This window comes from Triticum dicoccoides, chromosome 3A (genome assembly GCF_002162155.2).
Source record: "Triticum dicoccoides isolate Atlit2015 ecotype Zavitan chromosome 3A, WEW_v2.0, whole genome shotgun sequence".
NCBI classification, from domain to species: Eukaryota; Viridiplantae; Streptophyta; class Magnoliopsida; order Poales; family Poaceae; genus Triticum; species Triticum dicoccoides.
In genome coordinates, this window is record NC_041384.1 from 244,590,237 (window position 1) to 244,617,457 (window position 27,221).

Consider the following 27,221-nt stretch of genomic DNA (forward strand, 5'->3'; position numbering starts at 1 on the left):
CTCACTGACTCCATCACAATTCTCAAACCAAAAAGTAAGTCTGCCCTCGAAACCAACCTCAGCGAGCATCTTAAACTCAAATCCCTGAGGCCGAAGAGGATTTTAGACAATTCTGCTTGTCCTCACTATCTTCATCCTCATTCTACAGCCCAAAAGTTCGTCCTCCCACGCCCATCCCCTCATCGCTACTCGGTGTTGACCTTCATGCAGTAAGGGAGGCGTGCCCTGTTCTCCTTCATGCTCACCATCTTGTAAACAAGAGACTTCCCTAGGAAGTCGATCTGCCTCTGAAACATAAACCAACAACATCCCGGGCAGTCAGCAGGGATAGACAACTAAAACAATCTGCACAATCAAGTATTAAGTCATGTCATCCAAAGTCTTCCTACTTACATCAGTCAGTCCAGAAACCTTCTCCCCATTGTAGTCCCGGAGGTAGTGCATCGCATATATCCAGCTTTCCTCCCTAGTCACACAGTCAGCATCATGTACGACACAAGTAACCGAACAAATGGGAGTCCATCGAGACAAAAAAATTACATGTCGCAGCTGCGGTGCATGCCAGTGCTGAATTGCAATGTCCACCCTGCAGTTGACACCCTAACAGCAGGAATGCACTCGTGGATGCAACGTCTCAAATTAGATATCACCCTTGTTGCGTTCGCCGTGTGCTTATCTTCCATTTCGTGAGGCAACTCGTCCGTCTCTACTGGGTCCATTACAAGACACTTCTTTTTCTGAAGATCAATGGCATACACTGCCTAGCTATCCCGATGCTTAAGTATCAGCATCACCTGCGCCGGTTGTTGTTTTGCATACAAAGTTAGAATCAAAAAAAGTTCACCAAACTTGGCAGCAGAGTTAGAGGCTTATGCCAGCTAAACCATAAAAGGTCCAAGATCTCACATTCTGGCAGGCCTCAATCCTCACTCCAGTGTGCTCTTCGGTTATCATTGTTGCAATTTCACCGAAGTCAAGCTCCGATGCTCTTTCTACCTCCATTAGCCGGTCCTGTGAATAGATTATTTTTTCATGATTCATGTTAGTTCCTCAACTTTTCTTCTAACTCGAATGCACATGCTAACAAGCATTAAATCTGTTTCACTTACACCAAGCCTGAAATCTGGTATCATCCTGAAGCGTTCCGGCAAACCAGCAAATAGAATTGTCTCCTCCTTCCTCACCAGCCACCACATATTCACCATGTGATCAACATCAGGGTCCCCATCACGATCGAAGTAAATCTGGATCTGGGTCCCTGTCAGGTTGGTCCTGTCCGGGTGTGGGTGACAATACCATTTCCTGCCATGTTTCACCATTTTATAATTTTGATTAGACTACAGTCTTCAGACCACTCCGGGACCGAATTTTTATAAACAGTTTATGTGCATTTTTTATTTACCTTGCCAACTCCATGGATGAGCACCTGTTCATCTTATCATGCCAGCCCATTACATCTCATCCTATAGGTTCATCGGGGTGCAGTCCCAGTCTCCCAGGGTACTTCTCTCTAACCTCATCCTTGGGTTTGATGAACATACAGAGATGTGACGGAACTTGAGCTGTGTATGGTGACAATTAGCCCGATGACCGAGAACTAAATTTTGCAATATTCAGACTTCATTTCAGAAATAGGAAAAAGAGCAAGAGGATGCTACGACACGCACCTTCTGTTTCCCACACCGGAGCATGCTGCCTGCCCTCAGAAATCATTGGTCCACCTGCAAGAACACACACACATAATGCAAGAGTCAGTCATCTTCACACCCAGACCACACTTAATTTTTTTAATAAGGCGATGCTAATTTTTGCACAGTCCGTCCTGGTGTGGGAGTCAAGATGATTATGGTTCCTTTACCTCCAGCCATTGCTCTACGGATCGCCTCCATAACGGGATCCTCTGGCACCACAGCCTCTTTTCCTTTGTCATCTGGAAAAAGTCAGAAATAAAACAATTAGTTTTAAATAAACTCCTAACAAAGCTGATGCAACACCCACATCAAGTGCATTTAACTAATCTCGGGGGGCTTACGTTTTCATATGTGTTGTACGGCCCCACTTGCTGATGGCCCACCAACGGTAGCACTGCTGGACAACGGCTCAACAGGGACAGCCTGGTCACCATGGCCTTCGTGCCCGACCGCTCGTGTGTTTGATTTGTTGCCGATGTCCGGTGTCGATCGTGATACAATGTCAGACAAAAACCTCACCTTCTTTGGCCAAGGATCTTCGCCTTCTTCGGCTGGTCTCTTTCGATCTCCTCCAGGATGTCCTGCCGATGCAGCCGTACCGCCCAACACTCTCAGCAGAGCAAGTGTCCCCATCCCCGTGACCACCATCATACTTGATCCATAAGCAGGCACTGTTAATTTTTTCCAAAATTAGGTTAGTCAACTACCGGGGCACAAAAAACTCTCAAAACATGCAACAACCAATACAGTTGTCCATACGGCCAATGCGTTTTGTTTTTTCGTACCTTCCACTGTTGATACCAGAGTAGCAACAGCGCCTTTGCATGCAGAAACTGCCAGGGGGTCCTCAGCTAGATCATTGGCGTCAACCTCTGTGTTGAGAACAAACACGATATCAGATCTTTTTCTCTGGAAATTGCAAGCACTATAAAGGGTGCCACGACTTGTTGTCACCTTTTTTTTCTAGTTTCCGTTCCAATTCTCACGCGTACGCCTCATCATTTGATAAATGACTGCCACACTCCCAGCTTGGTGCTTTTGCAGCCAACCCTTCAGGACCAACGCTTACCTTGCCTGCAACAAAATCATTACATTTTTTTAGAACAATTGATATTACCACAATATCAGTCAAATTCCCTTCTTCGTTTTTTCAATTTTTACAGATTCTTTTTTACTAACCCAGGGATGCAAACATTGAACGCAGGCAGAATGCAATGTCCTCATCATGCAGGGCAACCTCGTCATCACTTTCAGCAGCAATACTTGGAACAAGGGCTGGCAGCGCCATCGTCGATGCAATGGCGACGCTGCTTGCACACGCATCAGCTTGATCAGCTGGGTTGACAAAGCGTGTAGCCTCTACGCCAACCCACGCCTTTGCACTCCAAGGAATATGAAAACGGCTATCGCCTGCCTCCCCACCAGCAATCGCAACTGCAAGCAAACGTCAACCCCAATCAAATTCATGGTCATGCACTCTACAGCCTACATTCCAGAAATTCAAAGAATGGAGCTCCTCGGTTGCGGAATCATTTCCTTGATCCAGATGGTTCTCTGCGAGAAGATCCAGCACCAGAACCTACATCAGCGCCAACAAGTGAGATGTTGCCTCCTCGGTCTGCAATTTTTAGAACTTTTTCCTATCAGCTATCAGTGCACTCATAGTTCTACATATCGAATATTTTGTTAATAATGCGACCGCCCCACACCGCCCCACACTGCTTCGTGCGCCATGCTAACAGCATTAGGGTACAGCTTGCTTCCAAAATAATACTGTAGTTTCTTCTTTTGATCATCAACCTACATGATTATACTCTCCACAACCGAGCTCTTGTTTTCTTCAATTGTCTCTGCTGCAACCCTGACCATAGCATCCATAAGCATTGGCATGACATGGTCTTCGATCATAGCCATTATGTTATCCTTTCCCTTGCAGTTATATCAGAACATTAAACATGTCAGAATAGACCATCACCTAAATAGATCAGAGTGCATTGGTCTGCATAAACATATTTACCAGGTTGCTCACCTCTCCAACTTCGACCATGCTGGATGTTGCATCTTCACCCACTCTCGCTGCCATCATCGGGAGCCACCTCATAGGAAGCCCACCCATGCTCCCCTATGGCCTTATCTGCAATACAAAACAGACAGACTGTAAATTTCACAACCCAGGGGAGAAATGAATTTTTGTTTTATGGTTCGAAGCCAACGAAATGAAGCCAGAGCTGTCTTTGTTTAGTAATTCCAATCCTAACCTTGTATCTCCGGTGCTCATCTGCCCTCTGCCGGTCTTCTTCAACCAAAGTGATGAGGTCCTCCATCTTCTCCGAAGAGTACACGGCAATCTTAGGCACTAGGTCGGTGTTGATGCTTGCTGCCTTGAAATCGATCCACTCGAGGCAGAAAAGATGTAGATTTTCAAGAGAACAAGAATGTGTTCATGCAAAACAGCCAACATTTCATGAAAATACATTAATTTTTTTAAATCTGTAAAGCTGTTAACCTGAAGCAGAAGATTCCACCCCGCCTAAATTTCCTTTGCATTTTCAAGACGGCTGATTTTGTTGAATTCTTCGGGGCACAATCCGTTGAAGAGAATATCACAAGCTTGAGCATTGTATTGCAACATCTTCAACTCATCCGCGGTAGCTTTACGGTTTGGTTCTCTCCTATCAAAGAAGTCACCTTGCAAACCAACACACACAATAGCCCAAACGGCGGGGTTATGTCCAAGAATATGCATTTTCATTTTATGCTTCCAACTAGCAAAATTAGTACCATCAAAGTAGGGACCTCTACGGTGATAATTTCCCTCGCTAGACGCCATACTCTCCTAGGTTGTGAAACCAAGGCTATGACCACCAAAAGCTATGGAGATCAAAGCAAATGGAGACCAAAGCTTTGATACCACTTGTAGGATCGAAATTATGTCTAGAGGGGGGTGATTAGACTACTTGACCAAATAAAAATTTAACCTTTTCTCAATTTTAGTTCTTGGCAGATTTTAGCTATTTTAGGACAAGTCAAGCAATCATCACACAATTCAAGCAAGCACGCAAAGAGTATTTTGGCAGCGGAAAGTAAAGCATGCAACTTGCAAGAATGTAAAGAGAAGGGTTTGGAGAATTCAAACGCAATTGGAGACACGGATGTTTTTCTCGTGGTTCGGATAGGTGGTGCTATCCTACATCCACGTTGATGGAGACTTCAACCCACAAAGGGTAACGGTTGCGAGAGTCCACACAGGGCTCCACCCACAAAGGGTAACGGTTGCGCGAGTCCACACAGGGCTCCACCCATGAAGGGTCCACGAAGAAGCAACCACCCACAAAGGGTCCACGAAGAAGCAACCTTGTCTATCCCATCATGGCCATCGCCCATACAGGACTTGCCTCACTAGCGGTAGATCTTCACGAAGTAGGCGATCTCCTTGCCCTTACAAACTTCTTGGTTCAACTCCACAATCTTGTCGGAGGCTCCCAAGTGACACCTAGCCAATCTAGGAGACACCACTCTCCAAGAAGTAACAAATGGTGTGTAGGTAATGAACTCCTTGCTCTTGTGCTTCAAATGATAGTCTCCCCAACACTCAACTCTTTTTCATAGGATTTAGATTTTGTGGAAAAAAGATTTGAGTGGAAAGCAACTTGGAGAGGCTTGGTAGGAATGGAATATCTTGGTCTCAACACATGAGTAGGTGGTTCTCTCTCAGAACATATGAGTTGGAATGGTGTATGTGTTCTGATGGCTCTCTCTTCGAATGAAGAGGAGGTGGAAGGGTATATATAGCCTCCACACAAAATTCAACCGTTACACACAGTTTTTCAATCTCGGTGGGACCGAATCAACAAATTCGGTCGGACCGAAAATGTAAACCTAGTGACCGTTAGAGATTTTCGGTGGGACTGACATGCAACTCGGTAGGACCGATATGGTTAGGGTTTGGGCATAACGTAATCTTGGTGAGACCGATTACACAAACTCGGTGAGACCGAATTTGGTAATTAGCTAACCAGAGAGTTGGTCAGGCAAACTTGGTGGGACCGATTTGCTCTTTCGGTGAGACCGAAAAGTTACAAAGGGGAAACACTGAATTTACATTGCAATCTCGGTGGGACCGATTCGCTCTTTCGGTGGGACCGAAAAGTTACGAAAGGGAAATAGAGAGTTTGCAATCCCATCTCGGTGAGACCGAGATCCCTATCGGTAGAACCGAATTGCTAGGGTTTGGCAGTGGCTTATGACAAGTGAAACTCGATGGCGCCGGATAGGAAGAATCGGTAGGACCGAGTTTGGCTTAGGGTTTAGGTCATATGTGGATATGGGAAAATAGTTGAGGGTTTTGGAGCATATCACTAAGCACATGAAGCAAGAGGCTCATTAAGCAACAGCTCATTCCTCCTTGATAGTATTGGCTTTTCCTAAAGACTCAATGTGATCTTGGATCACTAAAATATAAAATGAAGAGTCTTGAGCTTTTGAGCTTGAGCCAATCCTTTGTCCTTAGCATTTTGAGGGTTCCACTTTCACATCCATGCCATGCCAATCATTGAGCTTTCCTGAAATAATCATCTTGGAATACCATTAGCTCAATGAGCTATATGTTGTTATGAATTACCAAAACCACCTAGGGATAGTTGCACTTTCAATCTTCCCCTTTTTGGTAATTGATGACAACATATAGATTAAAGCTTCGACAAATGATAATAAGCATGAAATATATCGTCGCTTTGAGAAGTATGTGCTAAGTAAGAGCTTCCCCTAAATTTGTGCATATTTAAAATTTGCTTTGTACTGCAAATGCACAAGGAGTTAGAGTCGTGGGTTACTCTTCCATGTCACATACATCTTGGTGGAGCGCTTAAAATGATAAGAATGAAATACATGCACTCATCACCAAGAATAGTGAATGATCACATAAGATAGATAAGATAATAACATTAATCAAACATTAAGTGTAGCTTATGATCAAACACATGATCATCAATGTCTCACGAGCATAGTATCTCAAGCACTCAAAAACAAACAAGTTTGAAAAACCACCAAATAAAGCAAGAGAGAAAAGCAACACTCTCTCTCGAAGCCTATGATCTATACATTTTTCTCCTCCTTTGGCAACAAGTTACCAAAAAAGTTCTTAGAAAATGCATAGTGCTAGATCGACGCTCAGGCTTGATCTTCAGGTGGTGGTGGAGTCCGGATCACTCCAAGAACGAAGGCTTCTGTAGATGCTGAAGTAGACGCTGGAGTTGGAGCTGAAGTAGACGCTGGAGCAGGTTGGGCTGGTGCTACGGCTGGAGCTGAGGCAGTTGCTCTTGTGTCAGGAACTGGCACTGCAGACGACCTCGTGGCACTCTGGCAAAGGCATCAGTGGTTGTCTTCCCTTTCCTCTCCTGCATATCGTCTTGAAGCTGCTCCACTGCAGTCTGAATTTCTGTCACCTTGACATTCAAGTCATATAACTTTTGTTCCATGATTCTCTCTAGGCTTGCCTGATTTTGAGTTAGAGTGGCTAATCCTTTCTCAATCCGCAGGGTGGATGCAATCAGGTAACCAAGCTGCTTTTGTTTGGTTTTCAAGAAATACTCAGATGCCTCCTCTTGAGTTGGCATCTTGGCAGCTTTCTCCTTCCTTGCCTTCTCCTTCTTTGCTTGTGCTTGAACTGATGATGGCTCATTCTCAGTCATTACAACTTGATTATCCTCAAAATCTGGACGGATGGGCAGGTGTTCCTTGTCCAATAAATATATGCCCGTGCCCATCTTGGAGTTGATGAGCTCCTGAATTTGAGGGGCATAACCACAACTCCTCTTCTGATCTGCTGCAGTCCTTTTGATAGTCTCTACTATGAGGCTCATGACCTTGAATTTCTGTGGCACATCAAATACATGTAGCAAGTTGATTGCATGGCCTCTGATCATCTTGTGATCTCCAGACTTGGGCAATAAGGTGTGCCTCAATATCCAATTGATGGTTGGCAGCCCTGACAGAAGATAATGCACTGAGCCAAATTTGAAAGTGTCAAGAGCTTCATTGGGAATTTCCTTGTACATGTTGGACATTGAGTTATGATCCATTTTCTTCTTGGCATAGATATCCAAGTCATCTGCTTGCTCCTCTGGGGCATTGATCAACTTTGCCCATTCCTCAACAGTTGATTGGTACCTCGTACCCTCAGACATCCATGTGATCCTCCCATCTGGATAAAAGTGTGCCGTGGAGTAGAATTGCATGATGAGCTCCTCGTTCCACTTTGTGAGCTTCTGCCCAACAAAGTCAGCAACTCCACAATCACTAAAGTTGTCATACACTTCAGGATAGTGTTCCTCTTTTTTTTTCAAAAGTAGCACGTTTTTATAGCAATTTCGGAAACTAGCAGTGTCGATACGTTATTTGCAAAACTAGCGGCCCGTCGGTCAATGGTTGGCCGAAGTGGACCTTTTTGGCCTACGGAAGCCCGAAGACACGTCTTCGGTTAAGCCAGGCCGAAGCGTGCGCGAACTAGGCCGAAGACGGGCCTCTTCGGCCAGCCAGAGACCGAAGATGGGCCTCTTCGGCCAGCCAGCGACCGAAGAGGTCTTCGGCTTACCAGTGGCCGAAGAGTAGCGGATAAGGCCCGAGCGACATCTTCTTTCTCCTCTCGCTGTTCTTCCTCTGTCTCTCTCGTTCCTCTCTGTACATTGCCCCCCTCGCTGATCTCTTCGTTTCTCCACCTATTTTTGAATCCAAAGCACAGAAACGGTAGATCGTAGCCATCTCCATCGGCCTACGGTCATTTTTTTGCAATGGGATAGCTATTTGTGCGTACAAGTGAGGTGGAGTCATGATGGGGTGAGGAGGAGAGGCCATGATGGGCTGAGGAGGAGGAGGCGGTTTGGCTGGTGAGGAGGAGGTGCAGCTTCGTGCCGCCGAGGGGGTGGCGTTGGTGGTGTCTGTTGGTGCAAGTTCTTCGTGAGGTGGCCACACGCGTCGAAGGTATAATCACGCGTCACATTTTATTAGTGTTAATTGGTTTGTGTTGGCATTTTAGTGGATAGTTAGTGTAGCCGGTAACAATTTTTTCATTGCGATTAATTAGAAGGTGGCAATGTCTGACAGGTGAAAATGTCTGTATCAGTAAATTTGACTGTTTACTATGGCCCTGGTAATGTTCGATATATTGAGTTGGGGGTTGATCTTAGCGAGTTTAAAAATGGCGTCATGACACTTTCAGACCCGAACAGAGTGGACATTAGACAGTTGAAGCACTGGTTGACTACTAGTTTTGGGTTGGATTCTGAAGTATGTTTCGTCAGTATTCATGCATTGTGGACCAAATCCTGTAAAAATGTCAAGTGGGAGTTGATGCCGATAGATAGGAGCCAGCATTGGTTGACCCTGTTAAGTCGTTGCCGAGACCGAAGAATCCACCCATATGTCCTAGTGCAGCCAGTGGCGAAGGAGGAGAATACCGTACAACTCCATGTGGGGTATGAACCCGGCCAGGGTAGTCGAGTTGCTAACGAGATTCATTTATCCGGGTCACAACCACCGGATGTGGATCCTAGCCAAACCGAGAAGGATTCAGACTACATGCTGGACAATGTTTGTGGTCATGATACTGGGCAGAATATTCAGTCGATAATATTAGCTGGTTCTGGTGTTGCTGATGGGGATGAGGAAGGCGATGAAATGCAGAGGTGTCACATCCCTAGCTCTGACCTGTCCTGTGCTTGCTTCCATCTGTGCATCATGTTTAAATTTTTAAAACTTGAACTGAGGAAGTCAGAAGCCTCAAAACCCTAAATAAAGAAGGGCAAAAACCCTAAAATCTCATTCATTGTTCCAAAATGCTCCTCTTAGATGTTTAATATTTTTGGCAAGGGTTTTGATTGCAAACCAAAAATAATGAACATTTTAAAAGGATTTATTTTTGGGACTTTGAATTTAAATCATTAGCTATTTGAATCTGAATTATATTCATATAACTAGAATATAATTTCAAATACCCCTGAAATATTTTATAAGCTTTTGGAAAAGTCCATCTAGCAATATAAAAATATTCAGAGGAGCTTTGGCATTGTTTGAATTATTATTTTTAATTCAAACAGTGGCAAAAGAATTAAATAAAGAAAACAGAACAAATATAAAAAAAAGAGCAAAGCATCTTACCTGGCGCTTACCTGGTGGCCCAACAGGACCGGCCCAGCTCCCCCACCTGGCCGGCCCAGCCCGCCACCGCTACCCTCCGTCGTCTTCCTCCCCTCGCCCCGAAGCAGCTGCGTGCCCGGCGCGCAGGCGAGCCGCGCCAGCTCCTCCTTGCCTGCCTGGCTACCCCCTCGTCGCCCTGGTCGCCTTCCGCGACGCCACGACACCCCCGACCCCCTCTCACTCCCTCCCTGTCGGCTCCTCTCTCCCCTGCTGCCCTCTCTCTCGCAGCCCCGAGCACGCCTCTCGCCGCCGTCAACCGTATCTGTAGCCACCGCGCACGCCTCGCCTCCTCGAGTCGTCCATCGCCTCTGCTACCTCGAGCGGCTCCTCTCCGGTGAAACTCGCGAGCCCGGAGGCACCGAAGCAACGCAATCGCCATCTTCTTCACCGCCGGTCGCCGGACCTCTCCGTCGTCGATTGGCTGCAGCCAGGCCGTCCCCGAGCCTCCCGTGCTGATCTCCAGGACCGCCGTAAGATCTTCTTCGTTTTCCCCCTCCTTTTCTGCTCGTTCCCGTGCCGTAGCCGCCTTCCCCGCAAGCACCGAGCTCCGGCCATCGCCATTGCCGGTGAACCTCGCGTCCCGGCGCTCTTCCGCTCGCTCCAGTAGCTCTCGCGTGCTCCCCAGGTCCCCAGGGTCCCGACGCGCTCCTCTGCTCTCTGGCTAACGCGCTGCAGCCACTGCGCCGTGCTGGCCCGATCTCCGGCCGCCGCTGACCTCGTCGCCGCCGTCACGGCAGCCACTGGAGCTCTCACCCGAGTACACCAGTGTGCTCAGCGCGCCTCCACGAACCTGCAGCTACCAGTAGCTCCGCCTCCCGTGCCCTCTAGCACCATACTCGGCTGCTCCCGAACGCCGGCCGCCGCCACGAGCTCGACCCCGGCGAGCTCGAACCACCCCAACCCCTCCCATTTGGCTCTCTGGATGCGCAAGAGCGAGGGCTATGCCCTGGTGCCCTCAGCCGCCGCCTCCGTCGCCTTTAGCGCAAGTCCGGCGCGTTGCCGCCGCCATTTTGGTCGCCGCCGGCGTAAGTCCGGCGATGATGACGTGGGCATCATTAGCGGCTAACCCCCCCCACACTAACCAACCCCCTAGGCCACTGACAGCGGGCCCCACCCCTGGTCAAACCCCAGTCAGCGCTGGGTTTGACCGGGATTAGCTCCTGTGTCACTGACGTGTGGACCCCACACGTCAGGTTTGACCGAGCCAGCCCAGTTGACCCTGCTGACGTCACTGTGACGTGGGGCTGACGCAATAAACCATTTTCTGGATTTATTATAATTCAGGAAATTCCAGGAAATTGTAAAAACTTCTAAAAATCATAGAAATTCAACCGTAACTCCAAATTAAATAAATTATATATGAAAAATTATCAGAAAAATTCAAGGAATCCATCTATACCATTTTCATGCATGTTAGAACAACTTATCACTACTGTTTAGCACAAATCATATAAAGGGCATTTAATTAATCATATATGGAGTTTGAATTTGAATTTTAGATTCAAACCAACTTCATTTAATCTGGTTTTAGGTGCGTTAGCCCAAAACACATTCATATTGCCATGTCATAGCATGCATCATATTGTGCATTGCATTGATCGTGTTTTCTGTATTTGCCGGTATTTGTCCCCTCTCGATAGACGTGATACCGATGATGTGATCGTTGACACTGATGAAGACTCAATGTTATCTTCAGAAGTGCCAGGCAAGCAAAACCCCCTTGTTCATTCCGATAAAATCCCACTCTCTCGCTCCTGCTCTCTTTTACTGCATTAGGACAACAATGACATATTTGATACTTGCTGCGGTAGCTGAACCCTTTATCCTTTGCATGACCTGTCATTGCCACAGTAAATAGATGAAACCCACTAGCATGAGTAGGAGTTGTTTGAGCCCTGATGTGCCTACTCATTCATGCTTGTTTGTCATGCCTGCTACTGCTTAGAGTTGAGTCAGGTCTGATTCATCGGGGATGAATCAGAGGCGTGTGAACATGTCCTACTGTGTGTGAGCTAAGTGTGTGAACACGATTTGGTAAAGGCAGCGGTGAGAGGCCATGTAGGAGTACATGGTGGGTTGTCTCATTGCAGCCGTCCTCAGGAACTGAGTTCTGTGTTTGTGATCCATGACCAGCTACTACCACACATTGGAATGCTTAAGTGCCCCTCTCGACTTATTAATCAACATGATCTCTGTCCAGGAGTTGCAACTAGTTTCTGGTGTTTGTAGGTAGTGTTAGTAGTCTACCAAGTGGCACCCGGTACAGGTGGGCTTGGGACAGACTAGGCACAGTGGCCCGGTGTACCAAGTGGCACCCGGTTGGTGGGCTTGGGAACCCTGCACACATCGTTTGGGGCCGTAAGCGACACCCCGGCCGGATCTCCTTGCGGATGGAACCCGAATAGGCGATAAACCTGGACTAGAGACTTGTTCGGTTAGTCAGGTCATGGCCGACTCCCTCGCCCGGCTTCCGCTTGAAGGTTGCCGAGGTACATGACGTGTACAGGGCGATAAGTGGCGAAAGCGTGTGTGAAGAAGTACACCCCTGCAGGGTTAACATCATCTATTCGAATAGCCGGATTCCTCGGATATGGAAACTTGGACCCCATTGCATAGTTCATAGACAAGTGAAAGTGGATACTCTAAAATACGCAAGATAAGCGTGAGTGCTATGGATGGCGTTCTCGTAGGGAGACGGGAGCGGATCCATAGTGGTGTATTGGTTGGTGAATATGTGGACTCGTGTGCGCCACCTCAAAGAGTTACTTGCAGTCGTAGTTCAGGATAGCCACCGAGTCAAAGCTGGCTCGCTGCAGTCAAACTCCACCATCCCCTTTGTTGATAATGATGCATATGTAGATAGTTCTGATGTAAGTCTTGCTGGGTACATTTGTACTCACGTTTGCCTATTTTATGTTTTTGCAGAGAGACTTCGGTCTCACTAGTAGTTCCACGTGGACTTCGACGTTTAGCTTGTTACCTCAGCTACGATCTTGTGCCCTCAGCAGGATCTGGTAGATGGTCAGGCTTCTCAGCCTTTTTTATTTATAGATGTCTGTACTCAGACATGATAGCTTCCGCTTGTGCCTTGACTTGTTTGCTCTGATTGTTGGGTCATGAGACCCATGTTTGTAATGTCTCGCTCCTCGGAGCCTATTGAATAAACTACTTGAGTCGTAGAGTCATTTTGTGATGCCATGTTGTATTGCACATATCGAGCATATTGTGTGTATGTTATTGAAATGCTTGGTATGTGTGGGATCTGACTATCTAGTTGTTTATCTTTAGTAGCCTCTCTTACCGGGAAATGTCTCCTAGTGTTACCGCTGAGCCATGGTAGCTTGCTACTGCTCTGGAACACTTAGGCTGGCCGGCATGTGTCCTTCTTCGTTCCTGTGTCTGTCCCTTCGGGGAAATGTCACGCTTTGAGTACCGGAGTCCTGTTAGCCCGCTACAGCCCGGTTTACCGGAGTCCTGCTAGCCTAGTGCTACAGCCCGGACCCACTTGCTGATGACCGACACGTTCGAAGCTGGGTCATGAATGCCTGTCCCTGTAAGTCTGTGCCACTTTGGGTTTACGACTAGTCATGTCAGCCCGGGCTCCTTATCATATGGATGCTAGCGACACTATCATATACGTGAGCCAAAAGGCGCAAACGGTCCCGGGCAAAGGTAAGGCGACACCCGTGGGATACCGTGCGTGAGGCCGCAAAGTGATATGAGGTGTTACCGGCTAGATCAATGTGACATCGAGTCGGGGTTCTGACAGCGTTGGTATCAGAGCTTGACTGCCTGTAGGATTACCAAGCCAAACTGGTCGAAGTTGAGTCTAGAAATTCTTTAGTTATATAAGGGAATTGATTGTGGGATGGAACGTAAGGCTCTTTTTACTCCTTATACCTTATGCCTTCTGATCTGAGTCATCTTATCTCTCCTGCGGGGATTAAGAACTAGGCTATCTTTTCTTTCTATCAGGATCACGTGTTACTAATCCGTAGACTTATAGATTGTTGGATTTAAGTCTCAGTTCAGTTCTTACTACTTCTGTATGTTAATTGTTGATCTCGAAACCTTGATATTGTGCTTCCGAGTGGTTATGCCACCATTTTTGTGAATGTCTCAAATCTTTTCTGAGCATTTACAGCCGTTATGCTGTCCGAGTCATCCCAGGTTTCTAAATAGTCGGATGCATTTGCAAATCCCTTCCTCCTGTTTCCGATGTGCCTTTGGTCAGATTAATCACACAAATCAGTGAGTTGAGGTACTTTATTGCCTTGACATATATGTTGGAGCTAGTATTATGACCCTAGGCGTCTTAGGGGATCATCTAGTAATTTAGCCATGATTTGTGTTCCCAGTGTGATGATTCTGGCCATCATTCTCGAAAGCATCCCGTGATGCTACTTAGTAGTAGGTATTCTATTCCTGGGTTCTTGAACCCGAGATTCACTCTACTTACTTCATGTTGATAGTGTTTACTAGTTCCTTCAGGATATTAGTAACTTTGCGATAGTCCTCGAGGTCCGTGGTATATCGTTCTTCCAAATACCATGAACCATTATGGCAGAAGTTTGTTGGACCAAAAGATCACAACAGGCCCTCTATGAGTTCTCCATGCTATATTGTGACTCTGCCAGCTCAACCTTTCTGCATGGGTTATTCGGAAGAATTATGTTGAACTTTGTTCGGCATACCAACCCATGTATCCACAACCCAGAAAGTTATATGTTCTTTTGAGTTGTCTCTCTTTAGTTGCATTCTGACCCTCGTCTATCAATTGATTGTCAAGAGTATGCGTGCGTTCGTCTATCGATGCCTATTACTCTTGTGGTCCGTCAAGCCATTCTATCGCAGAATGACTAGGAGAAACAAACTCCAGTACCTCTTCCATATCCAGGATTGGGTCAAAGAAGTTGTGCTCCGCAGATCAAAATGCCAATCTAGCTTCTGGTCTGCTCTACCCTGAAGTATTACCTTCTTTATGACAGGAATTTCATGAGAATTGCACCACATTTTGTGAATTCTTGACATAGTGATACTTCTTGCCATCATTAGTCATTCCTCGGTCTTCGTGTTGATACAACCGGAATACCGACAAATGAATTGTGATGTGTGAAATCAATACGCCTAGCAACCTCGTTGCTGGGTAGTTAAAGGACAATAAATTCATTCTTAGTGTGTTGGTTATTGAATCATCATTCTAAGATTGATCGTGCTACCTAGTCCTTATTTTGGTGCACCCTTCGATTGATGAGTTAGGATCTTGTCAGGTCCTCACCCATTTGATCATATCGTCTTGCCCTCAAAAGCAAGATTGTTCTCGAGCTTAGTAACATACCGGTGGTTCGTGATTTTCTAAATGTCTTCTCGGAAGTGTTACCGGGTTGTCACCTGACCGCTGTGTTGAGTTCGTGATCAAGTTGGTTTCTTGTGAACCACCCTCTCTCCAAGAATCGGTGTTAGATATCCCTGAGCTAGTTGGTTAAGCTAAACGACAACTTGGAGGGTTGGAAGATAAAAGCTTGCCTAACTTAGTTCATGTTAAGGGATATCTTTTTGTGTGTGTGTGTTGAAGAAAGATGATATCTTCATCGATTGGTCCTTGTGATCAGTTGCTGGACCTATTGTCTTATCAATCCTTTGATTTGAGTGTGGGCTATCGTCAAATCAAATCAGTACCAACGATGCTCGTAATGTTGTCTTATTCGTGGTTGATCCCTCGAGCATACACCATTACATCTTTGGTCTGACCAATGCTATCACTTGTTCACTTAACTATGGAATTCCTTTTAAAAGGAAACCCAGATGAATTGTTGTTGTGCCCATTGACAACATCCTTGTCTTCTCCATAATATTGCTGAACATTAAGCTAGTGTTGGAAACTTTTAAAAGCATTTGTTCATGCTAGCTCATAAAGCATATGTTTGGATGAAGGTAGTGACTTCCTTTAATTCATGTGCATCTGATGCAAGTTGCCGCCGTGGATTCGAGAAAGTCAATGTTGCTTTCTTTGGAATCATTCCAAATCAGTCATGCACACGTGCGAAGAATGCTGTGGTTTGAAGACTTGCAACCTTCAATCTATATGTATTCCTAGCACACCAAGTCACTGATTGACTTGTTCAAGGAAAAGAAGTCTATGCTTGGGATCTAATCCATGGACTTGCGTAAAGACTTCGATATCCTCGATGATGACTTCCAACCAGAACTCGGTAGTGTTTTATTGTAAGACTACCATGTGGGCATGCTTGTCTGGGACAACGTGTTCACATGTTTGTAGCAGAACCAGCTCATGTTTTGGAGCTTGCTATCGTAGTTCATTTTCCGAGAATCCCGCAACGTCATCTCGTCGATTTGTGTTGCAAACTTTCATTTTTTTTCTTCCTGGACTCGATGAGTCTGGAATATCCTGACACCAACCAGATCTGAATCTCAGGCAGATATGATGGTTGGAATATTTCCCAAGAATTATAATATTGGTCGCGCGGTAACCGGTAAAGTGGATGTCGTGGCCAACACACCCAGCCGGAAGACCTGTTATTATAATATCTTGATTGATGAAGTTGGCCACCTCCTCATAGGGATTTCGTAGGGTTTACTCCCTAGTTGCCCCTATGGATTTTTGGTGTTCCCGAAGTCCGACCTTTTACTTGATGTTCTAGTTATCAAACCATATCTATGAATGGGATACGCTAGCACATCGAGGAGAACATTAGAAGCGGAGTGCTAAATGTCTCTCGGTCGATCGTCCAGATTTTGTTCCTTGGCTCGCTAAGGTGAAATCTGAGATAGTATTATCCTCCTTTGCATCTGCATCGTCCATCGCTATTCCTCATGGTAGTAAGTTGTGTTGCCAGGATCCTTGACACGGATGTTGGTAAAACCTTGATGAATATGGAAATGCTCAAGTTCTTGAGAGCACGCACAAGCGCTACGTGTTATCATCTCTAACTGGGATTGCTCTCAGTTTCCTCGGCAATGCTATGATCTTTTCAAACAGTGAATTCACTCTCTGTTGTTGGGTTCTTCCCCAGTTACCAGAATCATTCCCAGCATTTGCATTTTGTTCCTAGCTTGCACCGTCAATGTGCCATTCTACCATGGGTCTCTTCCATTTCCGGTGGTAAGCAAATTCATTCATTACGTTGTCTTCAACAAGGTAATCCACATCATCCAAGTCCGGGTATGCCATTCTACCGACCCCCGCCAATCGATCGCTGTGATTTGCCTTAGGCTGATATAGAGAGTTTCAATGATCTCTATATCAAAGGTAATTCTTTTTGCCACTTAAGATAATAATCTACGAATCACCCTCCTCCAGGTGTCTCGTTGTGGTATCATGGCAACTCAACTCCTCGCTACGTTGACAACCGTTCACCACCTTCTTAGGTGTGGAATCGTTGTCCACCTAGTGAACCTTCGTCATCCGTTCCTCTCCACCCCTCTTGATGTGTATCTCGTGTCTCAACCCGAGAGATGGTCCTATGTCTCATTCCGTGAGTTGTTCGATCTTCGAGAAGATCGACCCTTCTAGAGTCTCCTTCTTCCCTCCATGTCATGTTGGCAGGATTTCTCAGAGCAAGACTCGAAGACAATGATGGTGATCGAATCAACGTTCAACTGAAGTGCAACCGGGATCTTGAAGATTATACTAGTCTGCGTTACCCTTCACCTTACCCTACGCTTGAATCTCGAGACGAGATTCTTGTTTAGTGGGGGTGAGTTGTCACATCCCTAGCTCTGACCTGTTCTGTGCTTGCTTCCATCCGTGCATCATGTTTAAATTTTTAAAACTTGAACTGAGGAAGTCAGAAGCCTCAAAACCCTAAATAAATAAGGGCAAAAACCCTAAAATCTCATTCATTGTTCCAAAATGCTCCTCTTAGATGTTTAATATTTTTGGCAAGGGTTTTGATTGCAAACCAAAAATAATGAACATTTTAAAAGGATTTATTTTTGGGACTTTGAATTTAAATCATTAGCTATTTGAATCTGAATTATATTCATATAACTAGAATATAATTTCAAATACCCCTGAAATATTTTATAAGCTTTTGGAAAAGTCCATCTAGCAATATAAAAATATTCAGAGGAGCTTTGGCATTGTTTGAATTATTATTTTTAATTCAAACAGTGGCAAAAGAATTAAATAAAGAAAACAGAACAAATATATATAAAAAAAAAGAGCAAAGCATCTTACCTGGCGCTTACCTGGTGGCCCAACAGGACCGGCCCAGCTCCCCCACCTGGCCGGCCCAGCCCGCCACCGCTACCCTCCGTCGTCTTCCTCCCCTCGCCCCGAAGCAGCTGCGTGCCCGACGCGCAGGCGAGCCGCGCCAGCTCCTCCTTGCCTGCCTGGCTACCCCCTCGTCGCCCTGGTCGCCTTCCGCGACGCCACGACACCCCCGACCCCCTCTCACTTCCTCCCTGTCGGCTCCTCTCTCCCCTGCTGCCCTCTCTCTCGCAGCCGTCAACCGTATCTGTAGCCACCGCGCACGCCTCGCCTCCTCGAGTCGTCCATCGCCTCTGCTACCTCGAGCGGCTCCTCTCCGGTGAAACTCGCGAGCCCGGAGGCACCGAAGCAACGCAATCGCCATCTTCTTCACCGCCGGTCGCCGGACCTCTCCGTCGTCGATTGGCTGCAGCCAGGCCGTCCCCGAGCCTCCCGTGCTGATCTCCAGGACCGCCGTAAGATCTTCTTCGTTTTCCCCCTCCTTTTCTGCTCGTTCCCGTGCCGTAGCCGCCTTCCCCGCAAGCACCGAGCTCCGGCCATCGCCATTGCCGGTGAACCTCGCGTCCCGGCGCTCTTCCGCTCGCTCCAGTAGCTCCCGCGTGCTCCCCAGGTCCCCAGGGTCCCGACGCGCTCCTCTGCTCTCTGGCTAACGCGCTGCAGCCACTGCGCCGTGCTGGCCCGATCTCCGGCCGCCGCTGACCTCGTCGCCGCCGTCACGGCAGCCACTGGAGCTCTCACCCGAGTACACCAGTGTGCTCAGCGCGCCTCCACGAACCTGCAGCTACCAGTAGCTCCGCCTCCCGTGCCCTCTAGCACCATACTCGGCTGCTCCCGAACGCCGGCCGCCGCCACGAGCTCGACCCCGGCGAGCTCGAACCACCCCAACCCCTCCCATTTGGCTCTCTGGATGCGCAAGAGCGAGGGCTATGCCCTGGTGCCCTCAGCCGCCGCCTCCGTCGCCTTTAGCGCAAGTTCGGCGCGTTGCCGCCGCCATTTTGGTCGCCGCCGGCGTAAGTCCGGCGATGATGACGTGGGCATCATTAGCGGCTAACCCCCCCCCACACTAACCAACCCCCTAGGCCACTGACAGCGGGCCCCACCCCTGGTCAAACCCCAGTCAGCGCTGGGTTTGACCGGGATTAGCTCCTGTGTCACTGACGTGTGGACCCCACATGTCAGGTTTGACCGAGCCAGCCCAGTTGACCCTGCTGACGTCACTGTGACGTGGGGCTGACGCAATAAACCATTTTCTGGATTTATTATAATTCAGGAAATTGTAAAAACTTCTAAAAATCATAGAAATTCAACCGTAACTCCAAATTAAATAAATTATATATGAAAAATTATCAGAAAAATTCAAGGAATCCATCTATACCATTTTCATGCATGTTAGAACAACTTATCACTACTGTTTAGCACAAATCATATAAAGGGCATTTAATTAATCATATATGGAGTTTGAATTTGAATTTTAGATTCAAACCAACTTCATTTAATCTGGTTTTAGGTGCATTAGCCCAAAACACATTCATATTGCCATGTCATAGCATGCATCATATTGTGCATTGCATTGATCGTGTTTTCTGTATTTGCCGGTATTTGTCCCCTCTCGATAGACGTGATACCGATGATGTGATCGTTGACACTGATGAAGACTCAATGTTATCTTCAGAAGTGCCAGGAAAGCAAAACCCCCTTGTTCATTCCGATAAAATCCCACTCTCTCGCTCCTGCTCTCTTTTAGTGCATTAGGACAACAACGACATATTTGATACTTGCTGCGGTAGCTGAACCCTTTATCCTTTGCATGACCTGTCATTGCCACAGTAAATAGATGAAACCCACTAGCATGAGTAGGAGTTGTTTGAGCCCTGATGTGCCTACTCATTCATGCTTGTTTGTCATGCCTGCTACTGCTTAGAGTTGAGTCAGGTCTGATTCATCGGGGATGAATCAGAGGCGTGTGAACATGTCCTACTGTGTGTGAGCTAAGTGTGTGAACACGATTTGGTAAAGGTAGCGGTGAGAGGCCATGTAGGAGTACATGGTGGGTTGTCTCATTGCAGCCGTCCTCAGGAACTGAGTTCTGTGTTTGTGATCCATGATCAGTTACTACCACACATTGGGCTCCGGGCGCTCCAAGCCCTCTCGACTTATTAATCAACTTGATCTCTGTCCAGGAGTTGCAACTAGTTTCTGGTGTTTGTAGGCAGTGTTAGTAGTCTACCAAGTGGCACCCGGTACAGGTGGGCTTGGGACAGACTAGGCACAGTGGCACGATGTACCAAGTGGCACCCGGTTGGTGGGCTTGGGAACCCTGCACACATCGTTTGGGGCCGTAAGCGACACCCCGGCCGGATCTCCTTGCGGATGGAACCCGAATAGGCGATAAACCTGGACTAGAGACTTGTTCGGTTAGTCAGGTCGTGGCCGACTCCCTCGCCCGGCTTTCGCTTGAAGGTTGCCGAGGTACATGACGTGTACAGGGCGGTAAGTGGCGAGAGCGTGTGTGAAGAAGTACACCCCTGCAGGGTTATCATCATCTATTCGAATAGCCGGATTCCTCGGATATGGAAACTTGGACCCCATTGCATAGTTCATAGACAAGTGAAAGTGGATACTCTAAAATACGCAAGATAAGCGTGAGTGCTATGGATGGCGTTCTCGTAGGGAGACGGGAGCGGATCCATAGTGGTGTATTGGTTGGTGAATATGTGGACTCGTGTGCGCCACCTCAAAGAGTTACTTGCAGTCGTAGTTCAGGATAGCCACCGAGTCAAAGCTGGCTCGCTGCAGTCAAACTCCACCATCCCCTTTGTTGATAATGATGCATATGTAGATAGTTCTGATGTAAGTCTTGCTGGGTACATTTGTACTCACGTTTGCCTATTTTATGTTTTTGCAGAGAGACTTCGGTCTCACTAGTAGTTCCACGTGGACTTCGACGTTTAGCTTGTTACCTCAGCTACGATCTTGTGCCCTCAGCAGGATCTGGTAGATGGTCAGGCTTCTCAGCCTTTTTCATTTATAGATGTCTGTACTCAGACATGATAGCTTCCGCTTGTGCCTTGACTTGTTTGCTCTGATTGTTGGGTCATGAGACCCATGTTTGTAATGTCTCGCTCCTCGGAGCCTATTGAATAAACTACTTGAGTCGTAAAGTCATTTTGTGATGCCATGTTGTATTGCACATATCGAGCATATTGTGTGTATGTTATTGAAATGCTTGGTATGTGTGGGATCTGACTATCTAGTTGTTTATCTTTAGTAGCCTCTCTTACCGGGAAATGTCTCCTAGTGTTACCGCTGAGCCATGGTAGCTTGCTACTGCTCTGGAACACTTAGGCTGGCCGGCATGTGTCCTTCTTCGTTCCTGTGTCTGTCCCTTCGGGGAAATGTCACGCTTTGAGTACCGGAGTCCTGTTAGCCCGCTACAGCCCGGTTTACCGGAGTCCTGCTAGCCCAGTGCTACAGCCCGGACCCACTTGCTGATGACCGACACGTTCGAAGCTGGGTCATGAATGCCTGTCCCTGTAAGTCTGTGCCACTTTGGGTTTACGACTAGTCATGTCAGCCCGGGCTCCTTATCATATGGATGCTAGCGACACTATCATATACGTGAGCCAAAAGGCGCAAACGGTCCCGGGCAAAGGTAAGGCGACACCCGTGGGATACCGTGCGTGAGGCCGCAAAGTGATATGAGGTGTTACCGGCTAGATCGATGTGACATCGAGTCGGGGTTCTGACAAGAGGGTGATGGAGGAAGAGAACGATGATGGATATGCAGAGGATCTGGATTCTGAAAATTCTGAGGATGAAGTGGAGGTACGGATTCCTTCTGCATGGAATCAGGACATATCCACCGGCCTTACTGTGAACGATGGCCATGAGACTCCATGGCAATATAATCTGAACCAAGTCCAGATAGGGGCTATGTTTGATACAAAGAAAAAATTGAAGTATGCAGTGATAAAGTGGGCTATGTCTACTCAGAGGGTTTTCCGGACAGACAGATCAAACCCAACAAACTATATCGTGAAGTGTGTTGAAACAGGTTGTCCTGCGAAGGTGCACGGGCACGTGCCGAAGTATAACATCCACTGGGTTGTCACGAATGTGGTCCCACATAATTTTGTGAGGAAAAACTTGTTGGTTCGTCATCCAAACCTGACTTCAACTCTCATTGCGCAATTCATGTATACTGAGATAGTGGAGAAAAAAGATATGGAAGCAAAACACATTCAGACAGCAGTGAAGGTCAGATGGAATTATGACATTCGTTATGGGAAGGCTTGGAGGGCTAAGCAGAAGGCTATGGAGGAAATGTTTGGGACGTTCTTTGACTCATATGATAATGTTGTCCGTCTCCTGGATGTACTGAAGGAGAGGAATCCTGGCACTTATGTTAACGTACAACATACAAGGTTGCTGAGTATACCAGGTTTCAAGGTGTTGAAACGAGTATTCTTCTCTTTCGCTATGTGCATTGAAGCTTTCCGGTATTGTCCTCCTGTGATGTTTGTGGATGGTACATTCCTGACTGGTCAGTACAAAGGGCAAATCCTGACTGCCATTGGCGTGGATGGAAACAATCAAATCATCCCACTTGCCATGGCATTTGTGGAGGGTGAGAACTTTCTGAGCTGGGTGTGGTTCTTTCGGCAAGTGAAAATTGCCATTGTGAAGGATCGACCAAACGTGTGTGTCATTCATGATAGGCATGCTGGTATATTGAAGGCTGTGAAGACACTAAGGAATCCAACAGTAGACGAACCAACACCTTGGAAGGATTTGCAGAGCCGATGGTGCATGCGCCATCTTGGGGCTAACTTTTTCTCACAGTTTAAGAACAAGCGGTTGATGAACTTGTTTAAAAAATTGTGCAAGCAGAACCAGGAGCGTAAATACCAATTTATTTGGTCAAAACTTGATGAGTTTACTAAGAAGCAGGTCCGTGCCAGGAAGAAAATGGAAAAGGACCAACAACAATTAGCAACACTCATGGTGGAGCTAGAGGAGCCAATTGGTCTCTGTGACTTGCCAGCAATTGACCCTCCTAATACTAAGAGAAAGAAGGGGAGGGCAATAAAGGATTTTTCAGAGTGGATAGAGAAAGAGCCTCCCGTGAATTGGTCTTTGTTGCATGACACCCATGGAGCTAGGTATGGCCACATGACAACCAACCTTGCAGAGGTGTATAACTTTGTACTCAGAGGGAATAGAGCATTGCCACTCACAGCTATTGTGGAGGCTGTATTCCATGGCACTTTGAGATATTTCAGAGACCGACACGAGTTAGCAAAGAAGCATATTATAGATAATCAGAACACACCTTACTGTAGCCGTGTCATGGAGTATATGGCAGAGAAGATAGAGAAAGTAAAGAAGCACATTGTGAGACTCGTAGGTAATCAGGAAAGGAGGTATGAGGTTCAGCTACCTACCGATGGTTTTGGTTCTGCGAATGAGGTGAAGACGCATGAGGTAAAAATTGGAACGGAATTTTATCCAACGTGTGAGTGTACATGCAACAAACCAAAGTTGTTGCACCTGCCTTGCTCACATGTGTTGGCTGCCTGTGGCCAGATTGAGTTGGCTGCCGTCTCCTTTGTGTCGCCATACTACTTAAAAGAGGCTGTACTGAACACATGGACCGGTGAGATGACAGGGTTTAGAGTCGTTGGCAATTTCAACAAGGTTAACGACGGTGAGAGAGTATACATCCCGGATCCAGAACTTCGGCGAACAAGCAGGGGTCGACGTAAGGCCCGTCGAATCCGAAATGATATGGACCAATCTGAAGCTGGTGGAGCAACCAGACAATGTTTGCTATGCGCGACTTATGGGCATAGGATGAAATATTGTCCTGACCTGAACAAAGATGGTGCTTCCACATCGACGAGTGCTTCCACATCGACGGCTGCAACAACAGGAGCAAGAGGCGGACGTGGTCGTGGCAGTCGAGGCCGAATGGGAGGACGAGGAAGGAATAACTCAGAAGCTATATAATGTGAGGGAGAATGTTTTAATTTGTAATATCGTCTGGACTATGTTTTATTTTGCAATGTCTGAACTATGTATTAATTTGTAATGTCGGCTGGACTATATTTTACTTTGTATATCCGAACTATGTATTAATTTGTAATGTCGACTGAACTATGTTTTACTTTGTATGTCTGAACTATGTATTAATTTGCAATGTCTGGACTATGTTTTGATTGCAGATATGTCTTTGTATCCGTTGCTTAATGGTACGATTGATAAAGGTCACCGGGCTGCACTTATGCAAGGGGGCAAGAACTTAGACGTGTTGGTCACTCGCACCCCGAAGACTAACTGGATGATACACCCTTCATGGGTTGATAGGTATTGATACATATAGTGCCTTACATGTTTGACATAGGTATTGAAACATATAATTACTTACTTTTCATGCTACATTCTCTTTTTTTGTAGGTTAAGTTGGGCTGGACTTCTACCCTTGGCACGGCTGGTTGAGGGTACGTTGGAAGAGTGGGTTGACCATCCGAACTTGGATGAGGCAGGTGAACCAATGCAGTTGAAAAAGAGGCAAGTGAAACGATTCTCTTACGACAGGTCACTCCTTACTTGCTTAGTAGATAGCTGGAGACCAGAGACACACACCTTTCACTTTCCTTGGGGAGAGATGGCGCCTACTTTACAGGATGTCTCCTACTTGTTGGGATTACCTTTGGCCGGTGATGCCATAGGTCCTTTAGAGGCAGAACCTGGCTGGCTTGCAAATATGCAGGCCCGTTTTCTAGCTGCGGTGCCAACTGCTACGGGCTTAAACGATGATCCTCACGGGCCACGTTTTAGGTGGTTGAGCCAGTTTCAGGTAACCTTCGTGGCCACATGACTATGTTTTTTTAGTTACCAATAGTACATCGTTCACACAATTGTATGTTTTCTATGTAGATTGTCTCATTAGGATACCCCGCAGTAGATTGTCAGACGCACAGATTGATCGATCCCTAGAGGCATATATTCTATGGTTGTTCGGCAAGACGATGTTCACGGAGAACCACGTGACCACTGTTGATGCACGATTCATCGGTATTGCACGAGAGATAGCTGACGCACGTTGCCCTGCGGATATTGTCCAGAGGAGTTTTGGTTCTGCCGTGTTAGCAGCTACGTATAGAGGCTTGTGCAAAGGTTGCTTATTGAAGTCTAGAAAGTCAGGTCTGGTTGGATGTCCACTATTGTTGCAGCTCTGGTCTTACGAGAGATTCCCTATTGGACGACCCTATGTCTCCATTGACACACCGTTTGGGTTGGAGGACATGGCAGGGGCTTACGTGCCTGCTATCGGCGACTTGCCTATTATGGGATCTGTTCGGGCACGGAGAAAGGTAGTTTTAAATTATGTAATTCCTTCGATTATTTTTGCCGTGCAATAGTATTACTAATGTAAATTTGTTGTCATGTACAGAGACAGTTTGCACATACCCAGGTGAAGGGCTGCTACCCGTCCTTCACGGTGCAGTTTGATAGTTTGCACGAGGATCAAGTTATCTGGGAGCCCTACTTGTATCAGACTATAACATCCAGGTATCCAGTTGGGATCTCTGCCTTATGCACTAGAGATCGGCACTACTGGATGACCAAGGCAAAGTTGGTGTTCGACGTGACGATTGAGGAGATGGCTCTTCATAGGGTGATGAGACAGTTTGGTCTATGTCAAGAGCCTGCAATTCCAGATATTCCACGGATACCAGACCACGTTCACAAGTAAGTAATAATATTAAAGTTGTCAGCACTACATTCAGAATATATCTAACCATGCAACGGGCATGTCAATCTGATTAATCTGTCAATCTCAGGTACAGTCGCGTAGGAGGAAACAAGTCCATGGCTGTTTGGCTTCAGAGCATTAGCCCTTACGTTCAAGAATGGACTACGGCACCGACAAATATCTGGAATGAGGTTGGGCCCTTTGACTGGGACAAGTTTGGGTTGTATTTACAAACTTACCGGCATACAACGAGGATCTACTTGGTTCCATCAGCTGCTCCTGATCAGATTAAAGCCCCTCTGACCAGCGATATGTACCCAACTACCTCTGTTGTGGGAACGAGACACCACGCGGTACGTGTCATGCTTCTCATATGTGTAGTTCTATCATAACCTTATCATATACAATGGGTTAACTCTTCATGTGCAGAGTGACTTGACAGTCCAGGCGCGAGAGGAGGTTTTCGCTTTAATGCGGCAGGTTGAGAGGGGGATACTATCCCACAGCCAGAGCACCTCTCATGGTTGAGGCGTATGGATGAGAAGTTAAGAGGGATTTACGCATCACTTACATGTAGGCGATCTACGGATGTTGTCATTCCTCGTCCCGCACATCGGCCCCCACGTCCCTCTGTCCATCGTTCAGAACCACGACACTCTGTGCAGCGTTCAGAACCACGACACTCCGTGCAGCAACCACGCCTCTCTGTGCATCAACCATCTCCTTCACAACTAGGGAGCTCTTCCTGGAATCAGCCATCGCCTTCTCAACCAGGCACCTCTTCCTGGTCTCATCAAATGGAACTAGGTAACACTACTTTGTACATTCTTTTCAACATTGTAGGTTCGCAAATTAATTTTACCCGTTTTACTATATTGCGGTAGGCAACCAGTCGTGACAGTTCATGCATTCAGTGCAATCACCGATACTTAGTGGTGCTGGATGTGGATTAGAGGGCTATGGCGATGATGATGACCAAGCTGAAAACATTTATGACTTCTCGCACACGGTGTTTCACACTCCACCACCACCACCGTCGCAGGAGACACAGATAGTGATAGACGAGGTTATCTATGGTCGTGGTTTTCATGAGCATCGTCCACCGCCTCAGCGCTTATCGCCTTCCGGTCCTCGCCCGAGGAAGACCCAGATTCGTCGTCGACCCCCGCAGTGATATGATTATCTATGTATGAGTCATTATCTATGTTAGTTTCAGACTATTCGCATACGTGAGTTAGTATTTATGTATGAGACATGCTTCATGTATGTGTTACTATTGCACTTGCTTCTATCTGATAAGGAGACATATATCGTTTTATGTATGCGAGAGACATATTACTATTAA

The 27,221-nt window shown here is 46.7% G+C and overlaps 1 protein-coding gene across 10 annotated transcripts in view; it reads left to right on the forward strand.

The window, feature by feature from the left end:
• The window catches only part of LOC119268002, a 32,152-nt gene extending 4,931 nt beyond the window's left edge, over window positions 1–27,221 (forward strand). For 4 of the 10 annotated variants that reach the window (XM_037549481.1, XM_037549483.1, XM_037549482.1 and 1 more), the window contains 8 exons: window positions 2,896–3,288; window positions 24,342–24,483; window positions 24,574–24,976; window positions 25,057–25,493; window positions 25,574–25,872; window positions 25,965–26,229; window positions 26,306–26,683; window positions 26,761–27,221. In XM_037549481.1, coding sequence (XP_037405378.1) covers window positions 25,149–25,493; window positions 25,574–25,872; window positions 25,965–26,229; window positions 26,306–26,404 — 1,008 coding nt within the window. In that variant the 5' untranslated portion in view covers window positions 2,896–3,288; window positions 24,342–24,483; window positions 24,574–24,976; window positions 25,057–25,148 and the 3' untranslated portion in view covers window positions 26,405–26,683; window positions 26,761–27,221. Of the gene's footprint in view, window positions 1–2,895; window positions 3,536–8,647; window positions 8,670–11,524; window positions 11,571–12,809; window positions 12,860–21,770; window positions 24,128–24,341; window positions 24,484–24,573; window positions 24,977–25,056; window positions 25,494–25,573; window positions 25,873–25,964; window positions 26,230–26,305; window positions 26,684–26,760 lie in introns of those variants that run through there. The other 6 variants (XM_037549486.1, XM_037549485.1, XM_037549477.1 and 3 more) reach the window with 6 other exon arrangements.